Consider the following 19,560-nt stretch of genomic DNA (forward strand, 5'->3'; position numbering starts at 1 on the left):
TCTGCTTGTTTCCTTTCTAATTTTCTAATATAAATTAAAGTTAGAGTTGTATAGAAAAGGAAGGCAAAATTTATCTCATTACAAAGAAACTGAAGAGCTCAACATTTAGAGTAGTTATAATCTATTTATAAAGCTTAAAATAGATTTGTAACTCTTCTTACAAAATATGAGTAATACTCTTTTAAGAACTGGATAATGACATACTATAACAACATGTTCTACTTATGCTAAGCAGTAATCTAGTTTATCTAACACAGCACCCCAAAATATCTAATAAATAAATTTGCTGAATGTTATTAGTGAAACATTTTTATCATACTACTCAGAATTATCTGAATTATATGGGATAAAGTTATGTTGTGCTTGAATTTTCAGTTTTCTTAATATTTAAAATGCTCTTTGAAATCTGATTTTTAAACTATGCCCCGTGTATGAGAACATTCAAAAATATTTGGAGGGATAAGAATTAAGTTGTGTTTATATGAATTTGTAGAAATACATAAAAATTATCTTTGCTTTTTCTTTTATCATCTCATGAATGTGGGTGAAAGATGCTGCAAGTAAACCTTGGGTGGACCTGTAGATTCCTTTAGCATGCTCATTTCCTTTAGAATGCAATATGATAGACTCTAAATGATACAAACTGAGGAGACAATAAATATAATTGAGAATGTATATTTCTGGGAATAAATTGAGTTAATTTTTGGTATGTCCTTCTCATTTTTGTAGTATCTAGTTGGCTCTATTATTAACCAATACAGAATAAAATATATTTGCAGAAAAATCCTTCTTTGAGGTATCTTTTTCTTATGAAGTGTTACTAATCACTGTCAGACACTGTGGGGATAGGTATCTATTATGACACAGCTAAGAAGTATTAGAGCTAATATTCTAACTCAGATGTGCCAAGCTCTAAAACCATCACAATGGTTTAAATGCTTAAATATAGATATGGCTTATTATGTATTAGAACACAAGTAAACCATAAAATTGAGAACTTCAAAGTATTAATATATGCTTTATAGGGAACTCTGGATTGAATGTGTTGCAATGTTTGAATCTGTCCGTCTCCCCTACCTCTTATTTTATTAATTAGCTGCCAACACCTATGTCAGTGGATAGAAATTTTTTTAAATAACCAGAGAAAAGCATTTTGAAGTTAAATCTACCACTATCTAAAAATAAAATTCAAAGCAAATATATGTGGTTCTAGATTACCTATTACTTTAGACTTATAATAATCCAGCATATTATAAGATATTTTATTTTTGGTAATTTTATTTTGTTATTTGTAAGATGTATAGTTTGGTTAACATATTTTTACAAAGAGTTATCTATGTTCATCTTTGCATCTACATAATGCACATATTAGAGATTTCATGTGTATACATGTTTTTATATGACAAAAAATTGTTTCAAGAACAGGGTTTTCTTCATGAAACTATTTGACATTATAATTAATTCTCATCCTTACTTAAAAGGAAATCCCTTTCCATGTTGACATAATTCACAAAATTTAATATCTTTGATTAATGCCCATTTCTGATCATTTTTACATAAGACTTTTATGAGAACTGCTATTTACTTTCTACCGTGTTAATTGACAGTAAACTCAGAATATTGATGAGTACAGAGAATATTTTAAAGAATTTCCTCAATATTCTATTATGGATAAAAATAAGTAGTACCTGAAGTTTTCCTTTTAGCATATCAGCAGGTACGGAAAAGGAATTTTTTTCCACTTGCTATGTTTAGCAAATACTGCTAGACCTTCCTTTGATCAGTTATTTTTTCTTAACTCTAGATCTGCTTAACATAAAGTGACAGGAGAAGCTGAAACAGGATGTTAGGGATTTTTTTTCTTTCCCTGATTCTCTTCCTTGTCTCTAAATTATTTATACTCATACAGGCATCTGGGGACTTTGTACTGCAACTTGATGTGCAAGTTCTATAAATAAAAGATAACTAAAAATATTTTTCAAAAGAAATAAGAGGTATATTTTGGGAATCACAAGTTGTTTTCTAAAAGTCACAGTTGTATTTTGCGATAAATTATGCTTTTAATTTATTTTATAGCCATCATTTCCAAGTCACTGCCATGTATAGATATGTCTTCTCCATGAAAAAAGAATTGTACTTAAAAATCCACTCTTCATCAGTTGTAACTAATATATTAACTTTTAGAAGTAGGATGACTTCAACTATCCTAAACTCCAAGAAAATGTAAGAATTTGCCACCCTTAATCCACCCCCAGAGAAGAATTAGATTATATTTGGATGATTAGATTAAATTATTTTATTTATTGTTTTGGTGCATGAGATTTTCCTGCAATGGGAAAATTCTAATTTTAAAAATTATTCTTCTCAAATTTTATAAAATAAGTATTAAGAATATTTTATATGAAAATACAAAGAACAGTTTACAGAAAATAGTAAAATAATGTCTTCAGAAATTCATACTGTATGTAGTGTTACTTACAAACTAATGTCTGCTCTTGTTGCTTGTCATCATTTTGAAATAGCAAAACATTTAAAATGCCAACAGCCTTTATGGTTAGTAACAGTGTTTTGCCAAAGGTACTACATTGGGATAAAGCAGGAAATAATAATGTGTATCTTAAAACACCTCACTTTAATACTACAGTATCATTAGGAATCTTAAAGAATTTGCGAGTCCTTTACTTCCACCTTTAATTCTGTCTTTTAATCCTCCTCCTCCTCCTCCTCCTCATCATCATCACTCTTACTATTTCTAAAATAATTGTCAGTGTGCCACTTCAAGTTCGCTTTGTCTACTCCAGCTGTTTATTATTTCAACACTATTTGAATCCTATTTTTGTTATTTTCTACTTTATAGATTCAAATAGAGAAATATTGGGAACTTTCTGAACAAAAAGAAACACTAAAGTAATTACTTCTTGTATAGTCAGGTTTTGTTCTTATACCTATTAATAACAATAAGAACAAGAATATATTTTGTTAATGCCATTTTAGCTCTTTAGAATTTTATCCTTATTATTTGTCTTTAAACCTGTGAAGTTGTTTTGTAACAGAAACCCTTGTTAATAATTTTGTGGAAAGACAATGAAAAGGGGAAAACTTTTAAATGATTCACCATTTAATTTACAGATTTGAAACTTGATTAAACTACTGCTCTATAAAACAATGTGGCTATTATTAATCAATATATGAACATCTGGTTTTGAATTGTCTTACTTTAGTGTACATTTTAAATTAGGCATTTAGACATTAGTTTTTGTTGCAGATTTAGAATGAGATTCTTAAGCTGTTTGGATTTTTGTTGGTGATGTTTTGTTCTGTTTTGTTTTAAGTCTTTGTGGGTATCCTTTATGTGTTAGTCAGTAGTTTTTCTTTTTCTCTACAGCCCTTAGTCAAATCTAATACACAATATAAATCCTTATACCTGAAAACAGCTCTTCATCAAAATCGATTATATTTTAAATTTCACAAATCAACAGTTTCATGTTCTCTAGCTGTTTTCAGTTCTTGTGTTAAAGGCTCTGTTAATATCACTTCTGGCTTTTTTACAATCACTATTTTGTCCTGGATTGATTTCTAACTTTTTTTTTTGTATATTCATTTTAGCGTATTATGGGGGTACAAGTGTAAAGGTTATATATATTGTCTATGCCCCCCGCCCCCATCGAGTAAGAGCTTCAAGAACTTTTTTACATTGAATTTCTGGCATGTTTTCAGAAACAGTACTTTTGTTATTAGAATTTGAAATTATCAAAGTGGTTTCCATATAGAACAAAATTAAAGATTCTTAGAAATTTGAGAAAGTATTTGCTTCTTGTTTAGAGACACTAAATAACTCTCCAGTGTAACATGGTAGTGAATATATCTTTCATCACAATAGTTAACATAAGTATGTATTTTTTAAGAGAGAATATTTATATGTAATATAAAAATGTAATATAGATATTCATACATGTAATGTAAATATTCTCACAAGACAAATTTGTTTTTATATATATTTTCAGTGAAAGAGTTTCTAGCCAAAGCCAAAGAAGACTTTTTGAAAAAATGGGAAAATCCTCCTCCGGTAAGAAATATTCAGATTTTCTTCAATTTAAATATCCTGTGTTAAGTAAAGTCATGATTCATGCCTAAAAAATTTACTACCTCAAAATTTTTAATTTTCATGTGGCATTAGTAAACATAAGCTTAAAATAAGAATTTTGCCATAATGTTCTATTTTCATTCATTGATTAATAATTTTATACCTGAATTAGAGAAGGAACCAATTTCTAATATAATGCCTAATTATAAATTTTGATACTAACTCCAAGTTGCTATAAAATCTTGACATTTTCTTATATTAATTTTGAATCATGCCTTTCGTAGAATCTTATTATTTTTATTAATTGTAACAATAAGAATCCTGTTGTACAGTTTCAAATCTTCATCACAAATGTTTGGCTTTTGGCAACATACCAGGTACACAGGATACTTTCATCAACATTTTAATGGAGTATGTTCTATATAATTTAAGTACTTCAGTCTTAAGTAAGATCTAAAAACTGTATATATAAAGAGCCATCTATACTTTCCCCAAAAAATCTCTTTATAGAATTATAAATAATTAGTGAACTTCAATAGTAGATTGAATTTTGAAAGTCTTTTTTTACTAGCACAAAAAGTTTTTATTTCAAGTATTTTTTTCACTAAAGAATTCTAATAAATGTTTTCTGAAGATGCCAGGATTACCAAGATTTAGAGCATGACCTGTAGCTTAAAACATAGTCACAAAGGTTAGACATTGTGATTACAAAATGTTAGACATTATGTAATATGCAACATTAAGGGAGATAAGAAAAATGACATATTTTTTTTTTTTTTTTTGAGACAGAGTCTCGCTTTGTTGCCCAGGCTAGAGTGAGTGCCGTGGCGTCAGCCTAGCTCACAGCAACCTCAAACTCCTGGGCTCGAGTGATCCTTCTGCCTCAGCCTCCCGGGTAGCTGGGACTACAGGCATGCGCCACCATGCCCGGCTAATTTTATATATATATATCAATTGGCCAATTAATTTCTTTCTATTTATAGTAGAGACGGGGTCTCGCTCTTGCTCAGGCTGGTTTTGAACTCCTGACCTTGAGCAATCCGCCCGCCTCGGCCTCCCAAGAGCTAGGATTACAGGCGTGAGCCACAGCGCCCGGCCCATATTTTTTATAATACAAAGAAAAGCAGTGATTAGCCTAAAGAGATGTTCTGTTATCTATTAATAAATCTTATTTCCATTATTTAATTGGGGTTGTATTAAACATTGTAATCCATCTATGTTGAGAAAATCAAAAATTAAATATTAATCAATAAGATTAATTAATTCAATCAGATTTATAAACACTTTTGTGCATAGATAATCTCATGGCAATTTAAAATTATTAAAAGTGTAAAATTAAAGTATGATGAAAACAATTTTATATGTAAACCTTAGATTGCTTGCTTTCTCTGTAATGATCCAATAAGAAGCTAAAATGTGTTTCAAAAGGCAAGGTTTGATTTATAATAGAAATCAAATCCAACTACAGTGAACTCCGATAGCTATCATGATTCCTCTTATACAAGAATCATACTGCGTCACATTTTTCTCAAGCTAAACACTCTACAGACTGGGCCTTCAAGTATTTTTCTAATATATTCATGGAGATCTTCATAATGAAAACCTATTCAAGAAATGGGTCAGCAATTACTACTTGTTGCTCTTTAGCACATAATTTGCTCTTGGTAATTTTCATTTTGTTGTGGCAGCAACAAATTCAATAGATTGATGCCTCCAGTTCTTTGCTCTATGCTGTAGTCAAAGCCAAACAAAGATGTTTCCTTGTAACAAAACATCTATTCAAGAAAAAAAGAAGAGTGTGATCATTGTTCTCGGACTCTGGCTTTTGGTTCTTTGTGGAGTGAGGAACTCTTCTTTCCTTATTGTTACTGTTTTAGATAATATTGGCTTATTATAACATCAGAGAGAAAAAGCCACCAGGATCTCTCATGTTATTATCGAGTCCTATAAGCTTGTATAAAGACAGGAATGAAGTAAGACAGTAAGCACGCAGAGGTAACTCCAGTGAAAGGACTCTGATCCTTCAGCTTACCTATTCACTACAGTTATTTCTAGGTGCACTAAGACCGTGGCTTACATGAGTCTTTGTCAGTATACTTCTGGTCAGTTTGTAATTATTAAAATATGAAACTAATTTATTAGAAATCCAGTACTAGAGATGCATATTAGAATATGACCTTTAATATTTCAGCTGAGGCTCTTATTTTCTCCTGTTACTATTATGTTCTGTTTTGGAATATAATTCTCTTCTCAGATATTAGATCCTATCTTATTCAAAGGGGAAAATAGAACCAATAACCTGGAATCTCAATAGTCTTTTTGTATTGTTTTTAAATGGATATTTATAAATTGAATTATCCATTCCTATATACATTATTAAAGCAATTATAATGATCATAGTCTTTTTTTGAGGATTTCTAATTTTAACGTTATTTTTATTTTTTATGTATCTTTAGAATAATGCTGGACTTGAGGATTTTGAAAGGAAAAAAACCCTTGGAACAGGTTCATTTGGAAGAGTCATGTTGGTGAAACATAAAGCCACTGAACAGTATTATGCCATGAAGATCTTAGATAAGCAGAAGGTTAGTGTGTTTGTTGTTATTTACCTTCAGGGTTAACTTCAGTTTTATTAGCTAGACTATTAAACAGATGTAGTATAATTATTTACAATATTATTTACATAGCATTTACATTATATTAGATATGATAAGTAACCTAGAAATGACATTAAGTACACAGAGGATGTAAGTAGATGATGTGCAGACACTATGTTATTTTATATCAGGGACATGAGCATCCGGGCATTTTGGTTTCTGTGGAGGTCCTGGAACCAATCTCTCAGGAATTCTGAGGGACAGCTGTAATTTATTGTGATAATTATGGACTAAATTATAACTAGCTTTTTAAAAATGTGGACAGAAGTGACCCAACTACTTCATGTTGCAGATTAAAAAAACCTGAGGTCCAAAGAGTTGAAGTAACACCTCCAAAGTCACAAAGTTGGTTGAATAGAAGGTGTAGAGTAGCACACAGGATCTGCTGACTCCCGGTTGATTATTCTTTGCTCAATATTATTGGCATACTTCTAATTTTATCTACCAATATGATATTTTAATTACTTTTTTATATTAATTTTTCACATCTTGTTGTCTGTGATTATCCCTGAATGTCAGTAAGCCTCTAGCAAGAAAGAATGCCACCTTCTAATGATTTACACATACGCAAGACAATTATTTATGTTTCCCTAAGGTCACCTTTTCTTAAATTCAAAATAGAATCCCATGTGGAATAGAATCACAGTTCATGAAGTCAAGATAAAGTACTTTCCCCTTCTATTGAATAGACAATGCAGAGGAAGCTTGATTAAGCTTATATGACCTATTTGTTATAAAGACATACTAGTTTTTTTCCCAATATTTTTTGTGCCCTCTTCTATAATGGTGTAAATGGAAGTTTTAGAATTTGTACCTGTATCTATTCAGGTACTGTAAAATGAACAGTTTATTTTTACCTACTATTTTTCAATTATTGATGTTTCCTTAATAATTTCATTGCTTATCTTGTGAAGTATTTAAAATCTGTATCTCCTTATTATAATGGTTTGGGCCAGCTTTTTTAGTGGACTATAAGTCATTAGGATCTAAATATTTTGACATATTAATTTTTTGAAGTAATTTTTATGAGTCTATTTCTTGTTCCTATTTAGCTTTCACTTCTTAACTGAAATCTTATTTGGCCTTTTAAAGACCCAGTTTTAAATCCTCTATTAGGCCTTTCATTTGAATCCTAGTTGGTAATTATTATCTTCCTTATCCAAGTCTAGCAATTTTGCTTATCTAAGTTTATTATTATGTGGAAAAAATTTTATTTTTTTCTTTTAAAATAATAACTTTTTAATTTTGTTTAAGTACGTTAAAATACACTTATGTTTCAATTACAGGTTGTTAAACTGAAGCAAATAGAGCATACTTTGAATGAGAAAAGAATATTACAGGCAGTGAATTTTCCTTTTCTTGTTCGACTGGAGTATTCTTTTAAGGTACATTTAAGTAATATCTAAATGAGATATTTCAACCTGATATATTTTTTAAAATATGAAGCTGTGAATAGGATTCTAAACCAGATGATAAGCCTGAATAATATGAAAAAACAAAAAAGAAATATCTTTAGTTGTTATGTAATTAAATCCATTGTGCTTATAAACTAAGGTAACATTGAAAAAGGTTTTGGTTCTCCCTTGGGGAAATTGTTCAAGATGATATGTTTAATTCTTCATGAGATGGAATTACAAAATCAAATGTTTTGATTTATCAGAAACCATAGGGATATCTTATTAAGCAATTTTTATAGCCAATGCACCCTCCACTTTTCTTGAACACTTTCTGCTATGATCTATCTTACCATCTTCTTTTACTTAGTAATTTGTGTTCTAGTCTTTTCACTTATACAAGACAGAACAGTGTTTGCTACACTATTCAGGTTTCTGATAAAGTCACACAAGATTTATTCTTTAAACTGGCAGCTTTTCATCTCTTTGGAATGATACTTGGCATATTGCAAGTTGAATCATATGAAATATTTTAACCTTTTTCCTCCCTTTATTCTTTAAATCATATGACAATCTATATGTTTAAGATATTAAAATCATTACTCTCTTGTACATAAAATGCAAATATTCTCATGAACTTTTACAAATTGTTTTTTAGCTTTGTTATCCCTTTCAATATACTATAACATTATCTCATTGCCTCAGTATTTAATTGTTCAGAGTTAAATGTCCCTTGCAAGAGTAGAAATAGCAAAAGTCCCAGACTAATTTGTGGCAAGAATACTAGGGGGAAAAAAGATGAGTGCCCAAATATAGAAAAGCTAGCACATTGTCTACTTATTCTCTACATCCCAATGTTATTAATTTGTCAGATGGATTTTAAATTTCTCTTTTCCTAATTGACCATGGTGTAATCTAAAAAAAAAAATTTTACCTAGTTTTCATAATTTTGATTTATTTTATTCTTATTTGTTCATAGGATAATTCTAATTTATACATGGTTATGGAATATGTCCCTGGGGGTGAAATGTTTTCACATTTAAGAAGAATTGGAAGGTTCAGGTAACTAATGCTTTTCCCCTCCTTAAATCTTTATATGCTTGTGTTGTTTTACACCAAATTTTATAGTTAATGCCAATACCAAAAATTCATAATATTCATTCTCATAAAAAGACTATGATCATTATAATTGCCTTAATAATATATAATCAGAATGGAAAATTCAATTTATAACTATTCATTTAAAAACAATACAAAAAGACTACTATTGAGATTCCAGGTTATTGGTTCTGGTTATTGGTCCCAGGAATTTATTCTACCTACCTATCTAGCTGTAATCTCATATACTTTAATCTCACTCTGTGCTTCACCTGTCTTACCATTCTCAGCCCCTAGTATCCTCTGTTCTACTTTTTACTTCTATGAGATCAACTTTTTTTTAGCTTTTATACATGATTGAGAACGTGTGATGTTTAACTTTCTGTTCCTGGCTTATTTCACTTAACCTAATGTCCTCTGATTCCATCTATGTTGCTGTGAATGAGAAGACTGCATTGTTTTTTATGGCTGAATATTATTTCATAGTGTGTATACACCACATTTTCTTTATCCATTCACCTGTTGTTGGACACCCAGTTTGATTCTATATCTTGGCTATTGTGAATAGTGCTGCAGTAAACATGGGGGTGCAGATGTCTCTTCAATATGATTTCCTTTCCTTTGGATACATTCCCAGTAGTGGGATTGCTGGATCATATTGTAGTTCTGTTCATAGTTTTTTGAGGAACCTCCATACTGTTTTTCATAGTGGCTGTACTAATTTACGTTTCTGCCAACATTGTATAAGAGTTCCCTTTTCTCCACATCCTTATCAGCATTTGATATTTTTTGTCTTTTAGATAATAGTCATTCTAATTGGGGTAAGATGATACCTCATTGTGGTTTTTGGTTTGTATTTACCTGGTGATTAGTGATGCTGAGCATTTTAAAAATATATTTGTTAGCCATCTGTATATCTCCTTTTGAGTAATATCTATTCAGATCATTTACTCATTTTTAATTGAATTATTTGGGTTTTTGCTTTTGAGATATATGAGTTCCTTGTATTAATATATTCTGAATATTAATCCTCTATCAGATGATTAGTTTGCAAATATTCTTTCCCCTTCTGTAGGTTGCCTTTTCACTCCGTTGATTGTTTCCTTTGCTGTACAGAAGTTTTCAGTTTGATATAATCTACTTATTCATTTTCACTTTTGTTGCCCATGTTAGATTTTAGAATTAAAAAACAAAATGTCTTGCAGTATTACTAAGAGCAGATAATGCTTCAAGAAAACCTTGCTTTTTTAAATATGGAGAACCATACTCTGGTCCTATGTCAGTATACCAATGTTTAATTTTTAGAAAAACACATAAACAGTTTCTTTCTGACCCCAGACAACCCAGTCACACGTAGAACTTCCTTCATAAGGCCCATCCTTTAGAAATCCTCTTTGACTTGTTTATCATTTTCTGAAATCTCCAGTCTTAATCCTATAATTTTTCTTTTCTTCTTCTCTTTTTGTATTTTGGAACAACAAATCATTTTATCTTAGAATAAAAATTTGCCACATATGATATATTCTCATACAAAATTATTTTTCTTAAGTTCATATTTTGATTAGTAGACTTAAAAATATTAGTCTTCTTGGCCGGGCGCTGTGGCTCACGCCTGTAATCCTAGCTCTTGGGAGGCCGAGGCGGGCGGATTGCTCGAGGTCAGGAGTTCAAAACCAGCCTGAGCAAGAGCGAGACCCCGTCTCTACTATAAATAGAAAGAAATTAATTGGCCAACTGATATATATATAAAAAAAAAAAAAAAATTAGCCGGGCATGGTGGCACATGCCTGTAGTCCCAGCTACTCGGGAGGCTGAGGCAGAAGGATCACTCAAGCCCAGGAGATTGAGGTTGCTGTGAGCTAGGCTGACGCCACGGCACTCACTCTAGCCTGGACAACAAAGTGAGACTCTGTCTCAAAAAAAAAAAAAAAAAAAAAATATTAGTCTTCTTATAAAATTTAAGAAGCCAAGAATGAACTTATATTTATTTAGCAATTTGTTTCAGTTTTATATCCTATTTGGGTGCAACCCAGACATTTAATAAGTATTTATTATTTAATTTAACATTAAAGAACTTTAAGATTTTAAATCATGTGAGAAGTTCATTTATAAACATAACTACCTAATTTATTTATTTTTTAACAATTATATCTAGATTACTTACAAGAATTGAGCTATTAGACAAAGCTAGTCAATATTTTTTATTAGCCAATTTTATAGCCTGTTAATAGCAAATGTTTAAGTAACCTTAAATTTATTTATTTATTTATTTTTTAAGAGATAGGGTCTCACTCTGTTACTCACACGGGAGTGCAGTGACTTGATGATAGCTTTCTGAAGACTTGAACTCCTGGGCTCAAGCAATCCTCTTACCTTGGCCTCTCAAAGTGATGGGATTATAGGCATGAGCCACCATGCCCAGCCTAGAACCTTCAATGTAAATACATGAGTATTCTGTTGATAACTCAGAAGCTGTTCATTAAACTAACAATATTAAATTCATCTTATTTATCAAAGAATTACATAAACAAATGTCATTTTGTTTTAGGCTGCGTTTAAACCTTCATGACCTTAAAAAAAAAATCTATCAGAGGCAAATATAAAACTGTCTGATCAGGAAACTCAGGCTCACATGTATGTTGACAATTTTGAAGACATTTCTATTTTATCAGCAATTTTTTTTTTTTTTTTTGAGACCGAGTCTCGCTTTGTTGCCCAGGCTAGAGTGAGTGCCGTGGCGTCAGCCTAGCTCACAGCAACCTCAAACTCCTGGGCTCGAGTGATCCTTCTGCCTCAGCCTCCCGGGTAGCTGGGACTACAGGCATGTGCCACCATGCCCGGCTAATTTTTTATATATATATCAGTTGGCCAATTAATTTCTTTCTATTTATAGTAGAGACGGGGTCTCGCTCTTGCTCAGGCTGGTTTCGAACTCCTGACCTTGAGCAATCCGCCCGCCTCGGCCTCCCAAGAGCTAGGATTACAGGCGTGAGCCACAGCGCCCGGCCTTTATCAGCAATTTTAAAACCAGTTAATTTATCGAAGATTTGAGCCATGTGAACTAAAAGAAAATTGGAGTTAATTAATATATATTTTTTATGAATACCCATTTATCTAAATAGAATTTCTTAAAGGATTTCTAGTCAACTATGCTGGATTTTATCATGTAAACACAATATATTACATAATACATGTTCATATACATGAACACATTAACACATATGCATACATATAAATAAAGAGTTTATAGCTTGTATTTTAGATTTTTAGTCATACGATAGTAAAATATAAACTCATAGGTTTGTAAAACAGTTGGATCCAACTTATTTTTCTGACAAATGAGTTAAGGCTAAACTTTACAGTTTTTTTAAATAGGTAATGTGAAAGCTGTCAACCAAATTTGGGGTAGCGCAGTTTGAGTCAGTTAGAAATATACTCGATTGGACAAAGAATAGTTAACTAAAAATGTGACTGAATTATGTGAAGAGGCCCAAACGATAAGAATGATTCTAACAAGGTCTATACAGTATTCTCTTGGTCTCAATTCTTTGTTCTTGAAGATAAGAATGTTTCCATTCCTTTTAGTATAGGGATGGTATCTTTTACATGGGAATTTTATCTTTTGCTTTTAAAAAGCAGCATGAAAGTCAAAATGATTTTCTTTTATATCTTCTGCTTTTCAAGTGTTTTTACTTAAATAGTCACTAAGCTAGAATAGCTGAGGAGTTTTGGAAAAAGTTTAGCTTAGAGAAGAAGAATTGTAAGGAGGGGAGGGAAAATCTCTGATGAGGAAAGTGTCTCAGCTAGCTCTGAGGCAGTATTTTATAGCAAGGCCATCTTTGAGTCCTGAATTTTTTTTTTCAATCTTTAAGATATCAATTGAGGCCAGGCGTGGTGGCTCACACCTGTGATCCTAGTACTCTGGGAAGCCGAGGCAGGTGGATTGCTCAAGGTCAGGAGTTCGAAACCAGCCTGAGCAAGAGCAAGCCCCTGTCTCTACTAAATAAATAGAAAGAAATGAATTGGCCAACTAAAAATATATATAGAAAAAAATTAGCCAGGCATGGTGGCGCATGCCTGTAGTCCCAGCTACTCAGGAGGCTGAGGCAGGAGGATCGCTTAAGCCCAGGAGTTTGAGGTTGCTGTGAGCTAGGCTGATGCCATGGCACTCTAGCCAGGCAACAGAGTGAGACTCTGTCTCAAAAAAAAAAAAAAATCAATTGAGATATGAGTCTTATTTGGAGTGTATGATATTATTATAGTCACGGTCTTTTGGTTCAGTTTTAAGAACAACAGACTGTTTGAATGATTCCTCTAATGTTTGAACATGTTACCAGCTGGAGTCCCAGAAAATATCTTGGCATGCCTTTAAACTTTGAGAGCCCATTTTTAACTAAATTTATCTAGGTTATTTGGTTTAATGCCAAATATCCAAAAGCCAATTAAACACAAGCACTGAGTACACAAAGGCCAAATAAATGCAAGTGCCAATGGAAAATAAAGTAGGTACTTAAACCAGGAAGAACAATAAGGCTTCTCCAAAATCCCCTTATCTAAATCTCAAAGTTGAGATCCAAACCTTACAGCTGACATCAATAGGAAAAAAATAACCCTCCCCAACCAGAGATCTCCCAACCAGCAGGGGAAAGACCCCTCTCAAATAGTAAGGAGAAAGATCTCACCCCAGCCAAATCCCAAGTAAAACAAAACTTGACCGCAATTGGGAGTTCAGTCCAAGAGAGTCTCACCAGTGGAGAAAGAGGTGCCCCATGGAAGCAAAGGAGCTCAAAGGGCCCCAGTCTAGGTACCTCATGCTATGGTCCTGATGGCCAGTGATTCTCCTTGAAGTGAATCAGCTTCGAAATCCTACTTCTGACAGCAAGTATGTCATAGTCAAAACAAAAATGTAGACACGAATCTCTAAATTTAATGTTTTATTTGGGAAGCAAAAATTGCAATTGAGGGCATATACCCAGACCAGGTGATCTTTGGTGTGTCTGAAGTGCAATGACAAAGTTGGAGATTTTATAAAAAGGAGAAATGTTATATATGCTTTGAAAGAAAGTTGATTGGCACTAGTAAAATTTTGGGGGGCTGGCAAGCTATCATTGGTAAGTGATGGGATGGGTAAAACTAGTGTTAGAGTTGCAGCAGGTTTTTTTCAGTAGCTGTTAAATAAAACTGTTTGCAGATTACAACAGCCAGTTTCAGCAGCTAAGCTTATGGCAAATTTAATTCTTGGAGCAGGTGCTATATGCCCCGAGTACTTGATCCCCCTGGTCCCTTGACAGGACTGATGATGGTAATTTGATTCATAAAAATGTGATGGTAGACTTGGATTATCCCAAGATGATAACAAGTAATGGGCAAGTACTAGAATTATTTTAGTTACCTGGAGCCTGAACCAAAATTGATTTATTGACCTCATATGTATAGAGCACCTAATATGTGTCGGGCACTGTGCTAATGCAAAGTAGTTTCTGTTTATCTTTGATAATTTTCTTTCACTTTCTATTGTCCTCTCTCTCCTACTACTCCTTGTCCAAGCAGAATCCTCATATGGCCTTATGATTATTCAAAGTTTTACACTGAAGTACCACACCTAAACTTCTTCTCAAAAAATATTTGTCCATTTTCTATAATTACTAACTTATTTTCTTTGTATAATAGCCACCCACACTCTTATTTCTTTAATATTTGACTTGGTACTAGTAAAATACAAGGAAAGCAAGTTGATTGAAATAATTCACAGAGACATTGTCTTTTCTAAACTTTCACAAATACTACATATACACTTGAAAGATCGCTAATTCCCATCTTAGAAACTTTGAGGTAACAAGAATGCGACTTATTTAGCATAGCTTTAATCAGAATTAATGGAGTCATTATGATTCTCTACTTCAATAGTAGAGGTATAGACTTAAAGCTGCTACAGCATTAGATCTTCCTGATGTCCTCCTTAAATATTGAGTAGAAATACCTGATAACAAATTGCACTTAGAGTATGTTACTTTCACCTTTCAACAATTTGATTATAGATCTATGAAATTGTTTGTGAATGGAAAGAAATAGAAAACACTGAGTGCATCCTATATTTACAAATGCATGGAGAAAATAGGAAGAGATTTCCCAGGTCGAAAGTTTCTAAATTCAAGGATAAATGTTGCAATGACCAGATGATTCTCCCAATCTCTGCTTACAACTCCTTCTTTGTCATTTGACATACAGTATAGATTGTTACAGTGTTCAGATGGAACTGAAACTGGAAGGGTATTATAAAATGTTGTCCCCCAGAGGTTTTTTCTTTTCATGTTCATTCATTCAACAATAGTTACTTAGCACCAGTGGTGTATCAGGTTAGTACCTGGAGAATGTAGTGACAAGCAAAAAGAGCAGCATATATGGTCTTTTTTTTTTTTTTTTTTTTTTTTTAGAATTTTTATTTATGATTCTGCCAGGTCATAATTATGCTGTTTTGAGGGAAATCCAGTTCACAGTTAAAGTTGTTCATTGAGGACACAAATCTGAGACTCACTGTAATTTATCAGGCAGATTAGTAGAATTCAGTGAATACACTAAAAAATTATTAGAAACTCGAATTAGAAAATTGGTACATCCTTTTGGAGTAACACTGAGATTGTGGCATCAAAATAGCACTGATCTATCAATTGATCTAATCTATGCATAAAAGAACTGTTCAAATTTATACAACCACAGAGATTATACTTATGTCTGTATGTCTGTATAAACATGCATAGTAGAAGATTTGGAAATCCACATGCCAAGATTGTATTTATGGTTTCTGGATGAGATTATGAATGATCATTATTCTTTACCAATATTTTATGATGTTTTTTCTATAATGAGCATGTGTCATTTTTGTAACAGAAGTTTTTACAAATGGGTATAATCGCATTTGCAGTTAAACAGCTTCTATGTAGTAGAATTCTATAAGCACTTGAAATTTGTGAGAAAAGTAGATGACACATGTTAACTGTAGCAATAGCTGATAGACAATCCAATTGGCACATTTGCTTTTCAATCATTCTCAAGGTCAACATAATTATAAAGACATCAATATTTTCTAATATGAGCAATAATAATTTATAATGATAACTATTTTAGGGTCATATTTTTCTTCAAATTTGCTGTCCCCTAAATGTATCAAAGCATTATCTGAAGACAATTTAGAGATTTACTAAATGTTTAGAAACTAACAAGATTGTTTACATATGTTTAAAAGAAAAAATACCTTTTGATCCCAAAATACCTTTATCTCATGTTAATTTTAATGTATAATCTACTAGTTATTATGTGTTAACCCAGTTTACAGAAAATCAATGTTTTGTTTCTTTGCAGTGAACCTCATGCACGGTTCTATGCAGCTCAGATAGTGCTAACATTCGAGTACCTCCATTCACTAGACCTCATCTACAGAGATCTAAAACCTGAAAATCTTTTAATTGACCATCAAGGTTACATCCAGGTATGACTTAAACACATTATATATAATGCATTTGAGAAAGTACTAGGCAAGAAACTGTATGTATTTAACCCCAACTATCAATATAGGAATTTTTTTGTTTTTGTTTTTAAGGGAGACAACTGCTTCTTCCTGATAGCTTAAGTTAAGCTCACAGTTCTGTCACTATTACAGAGAAGCAAAAATCCTATCAAGGAAGGAAGCTGTTTATATCTCCCATACTCTGTAGTTGTGAACTGAGCACAAGGCTCCTGCCTAAGGATATAATAACAGCTAAATTTGTGAGCACTCTTTAGTGCTGGGCATATTCCAAGTGTTTTACATGCATTATCTTTTAATCCTGATAAACCTATGAAGTAGAAATACTGTTATTCTCCTTATTTTAAGGTTAACAAAACTAAGGCATAACAAGGTCATATAGCCAGTAAATGGTAGTCAGAATTTGAACCCAGGCAGTCTGACCCCAGAGTCCACACTCTCAGCACTACAATATATCTGCCAAAGAAGCCCTGACTACCAATACTGGACTGTAGCTAATGTTTGTTTTCCACTTCTACTATTAATAAAATGAGATCATCATTTTTTACAGTTATGAATAGATTCTCCCATTGATGCTTTTGTACTTCTGATGGCACAATTAATGGCAGAGAACATGTTGGACTTAAGGCATACTTTTAACATTGTTTCATTTGTATTAATGCTATTTATTTTTACCTTTTAATTTCACCTTTTTATTCCTTGGGGATATTATGATAATGACTGAAAAGGATTTTTTGTTGTTGTTGTTGTTGTTGTTAACTTGCTTCTTTGTTTTCAGTGGGGTAAGAGGTCTCCAACTTGGATTATTTAAACTTTCATTTGCCAAATAATGGCCTTCATGAATGAGTCTCATTACATTGACTTAATTTTTTTCCATTTTTTTTGCATGGTTTTAATTTTAACCTTGAATTTTTAGCTTTCAATTTAGGTGCAATAAATACATTTATTGTGAAGCAATAAATCTTCACAAAAATTTTTCTTTCTTTTATAGGTCACAGACTTTGGGTTTGCCAAAAGAGTTAAAGGCAGAACTTGGACATTATGTGGCACTCCAGAGTATTTGGCTCCAGAAATAATCCTTAGCAAGGTATATTTATAATATCAATATGTAAGAAGTAGAAATATGAGACATGCATTACTATGGACTTTTATGAAAACTTTATTAATCTAATTTATAATTTTTTATTTGATCTAAGCTATGAGTTTAAATAGATTTATGCTTCATTACTGAAGAATAATTATTTAGCATCTACCACTAATCCCATAACCTCTGTCAATTTTAACTCTAGATCTTAGGGAAATAGTGTGAATAAATATGACCTCCAGATCCATGTCTTGAAGCCAAAACCATAGTCTTTTCATAATAATTCCCAATGGTAGGGTGGGGAAGTTTTGTTCTGGCTTACACCAAGAGACAAATCTAGAAATGATATGTACTAGTTGTCATTGCTTCATTTCAAATTTACCATTTAAAGAAATATATAAGCATTATTTTTAAATTTTAGTTTAATAGGAATATTACAGCAATTGAACACATTTAGTCTTATTGAAGTCAGTTCTACTTTTCCCAACAGCGTAATGTGGTAAGAGACACTGTAACCATATCTAAAAGAATGGTTTAACATTTCTTTTCCTCTGGCATCCCTTTGTGGAGAAACTGCAAAGGAGAAACTAAGATAACTGGGCACAAATAAAAGAGAGGAAAAGGGAAGGGATAAGATGTGCCCCGATGGTTCACTAACCGAATAATTGAAATTTGACTAACCTACAGAAGTGTTAGAATAAAATGAAAGATTTTTTCTGGCTTTCATCTCATCATCTTTCACAATATAAATCATATATAACATTTTAGTCTTTTATAATCTAAATATCATTGCTACTAACACATTTTTCTTAAGTACACTTAACAACTAATGTGACTGCAAAATAAGTACTAAAACATTTACAAATGTGTATATATTATAGAAGTAACAGATGTTCATTGTATAAAATTTTAAAATTATAGAAAAATATAAAGAAACAACCAAAAAAGCCCTATATGTTATCCTCCACCCAGAGGCAGCCTTTTTAAAAAAAATTTTTTTGATTTTTTTTACATGTGTCTTTATAGTTGAAATCATAATGAATGTACAGTTTTGTGTTTATCTTTTTTCACTTGCATGGTAACAAGCATGTAAACCTCATTCCAATGGTTTCTTTGCAAATTCACTGTAAGAATTTAGCCATTGTTTTATTGTTGAACATTCAGGTTTTCTTTTTGTTAGATTTTTTGGTATTTTGTGTAGGGTTTTTTTGCTATTACAAATAACTGCGATAAACACCTTTGTGCATAAAACGCTTTCTGTATTTCACATTATTTTCTTAGGGTAGATTCCCAAAAGTGGAATTACTGGATGAAAGGGTATGAATATTTTTAAGATTCTTGATACATATTGCCAAATTGCTTTCCAAAAAGAGTATACCATTTTACACTCATAGCAGTAGTGTATGAGAGTGTGTATTTAACCGAACCTTCTCTAACACTAGATATTCTCATTTTAAAAATATTTACTAATTTAATAGGCAACAAATGATAACTCATTGTTTTAATTCTCATATCTTTGATTATTAGATTTATTTGTAAATGCATAATAGCCATTTGATGTGTGTGTTTGTAAATTATTAAATCATGTCATTTGCCCATTTATCTATTCTACTTTAATGTTTTTCTTATTGACTTGTTTTAATTCTCTGTAGCTAGGGCATTAACTTGTAATCTGGCATATTTACTATTAAAATTAGCATACAATTTAAAGTATAGGAATC

The 19,560-nt window shown here is 31.9% G+C and overlaps 1 protein-coding gene across 6 annotated transcripts in view; it reads left to right on the forward strand.

The window, feature by feature from the left end:
• The window catches only part of PRKACB (protein kinase cAMP-activated catalytic subunit beta), a 121,981-nt gene that overhangs the window by 74,512 nt on the left and 27,909 nt on the right, over nt 1–19,560 (forward strand). For all 6 annotated transcript variants that reach the window (XM_020282676.2, XM_020282671.2, XM_012747564.3 and 3 more), the window contains 6 exons: nt 4,005–4,066; nt 6,541–6,669; nt 8,028–8,126; nt 9,115–9,197; nt 16,593–16,719; nt 17,747–17,842. In XM_020282676.2, the coding sequence (XP_020138265.1) occupies nt 4,005–4,066; nt 6,541–6,669; nt 8,028–8,126; nt 9,115–9,197; nt 16,593–16,719; nt 17,747–17,842 (596 nt within the window). The remainder of the gene's footprint in view (nt 1–4,004; nt 4,067–6,540; nt 6,670–8,027; nt 8,127–9,114; nt 9,198–16,592; nt 16,720–17,746; nt 17,843–19,560) is intronic.

The sequence above is a fragment of the Microcebus murinus genome, chromosome 2 (assembly GCF_040939455.1).
Source record: "Microcebus murinus isolate Inina chromosome 2, M.murinus_Inina_mat1.0, whole genome shotgun sequence".
NCBI classification, from domain to species: domain Eukaryota; kingdom Metazoa; phylum Chordata; class Mammalia; order Primates; family Cheirogaleidae; genus Microcebus; species Microcebus murinus.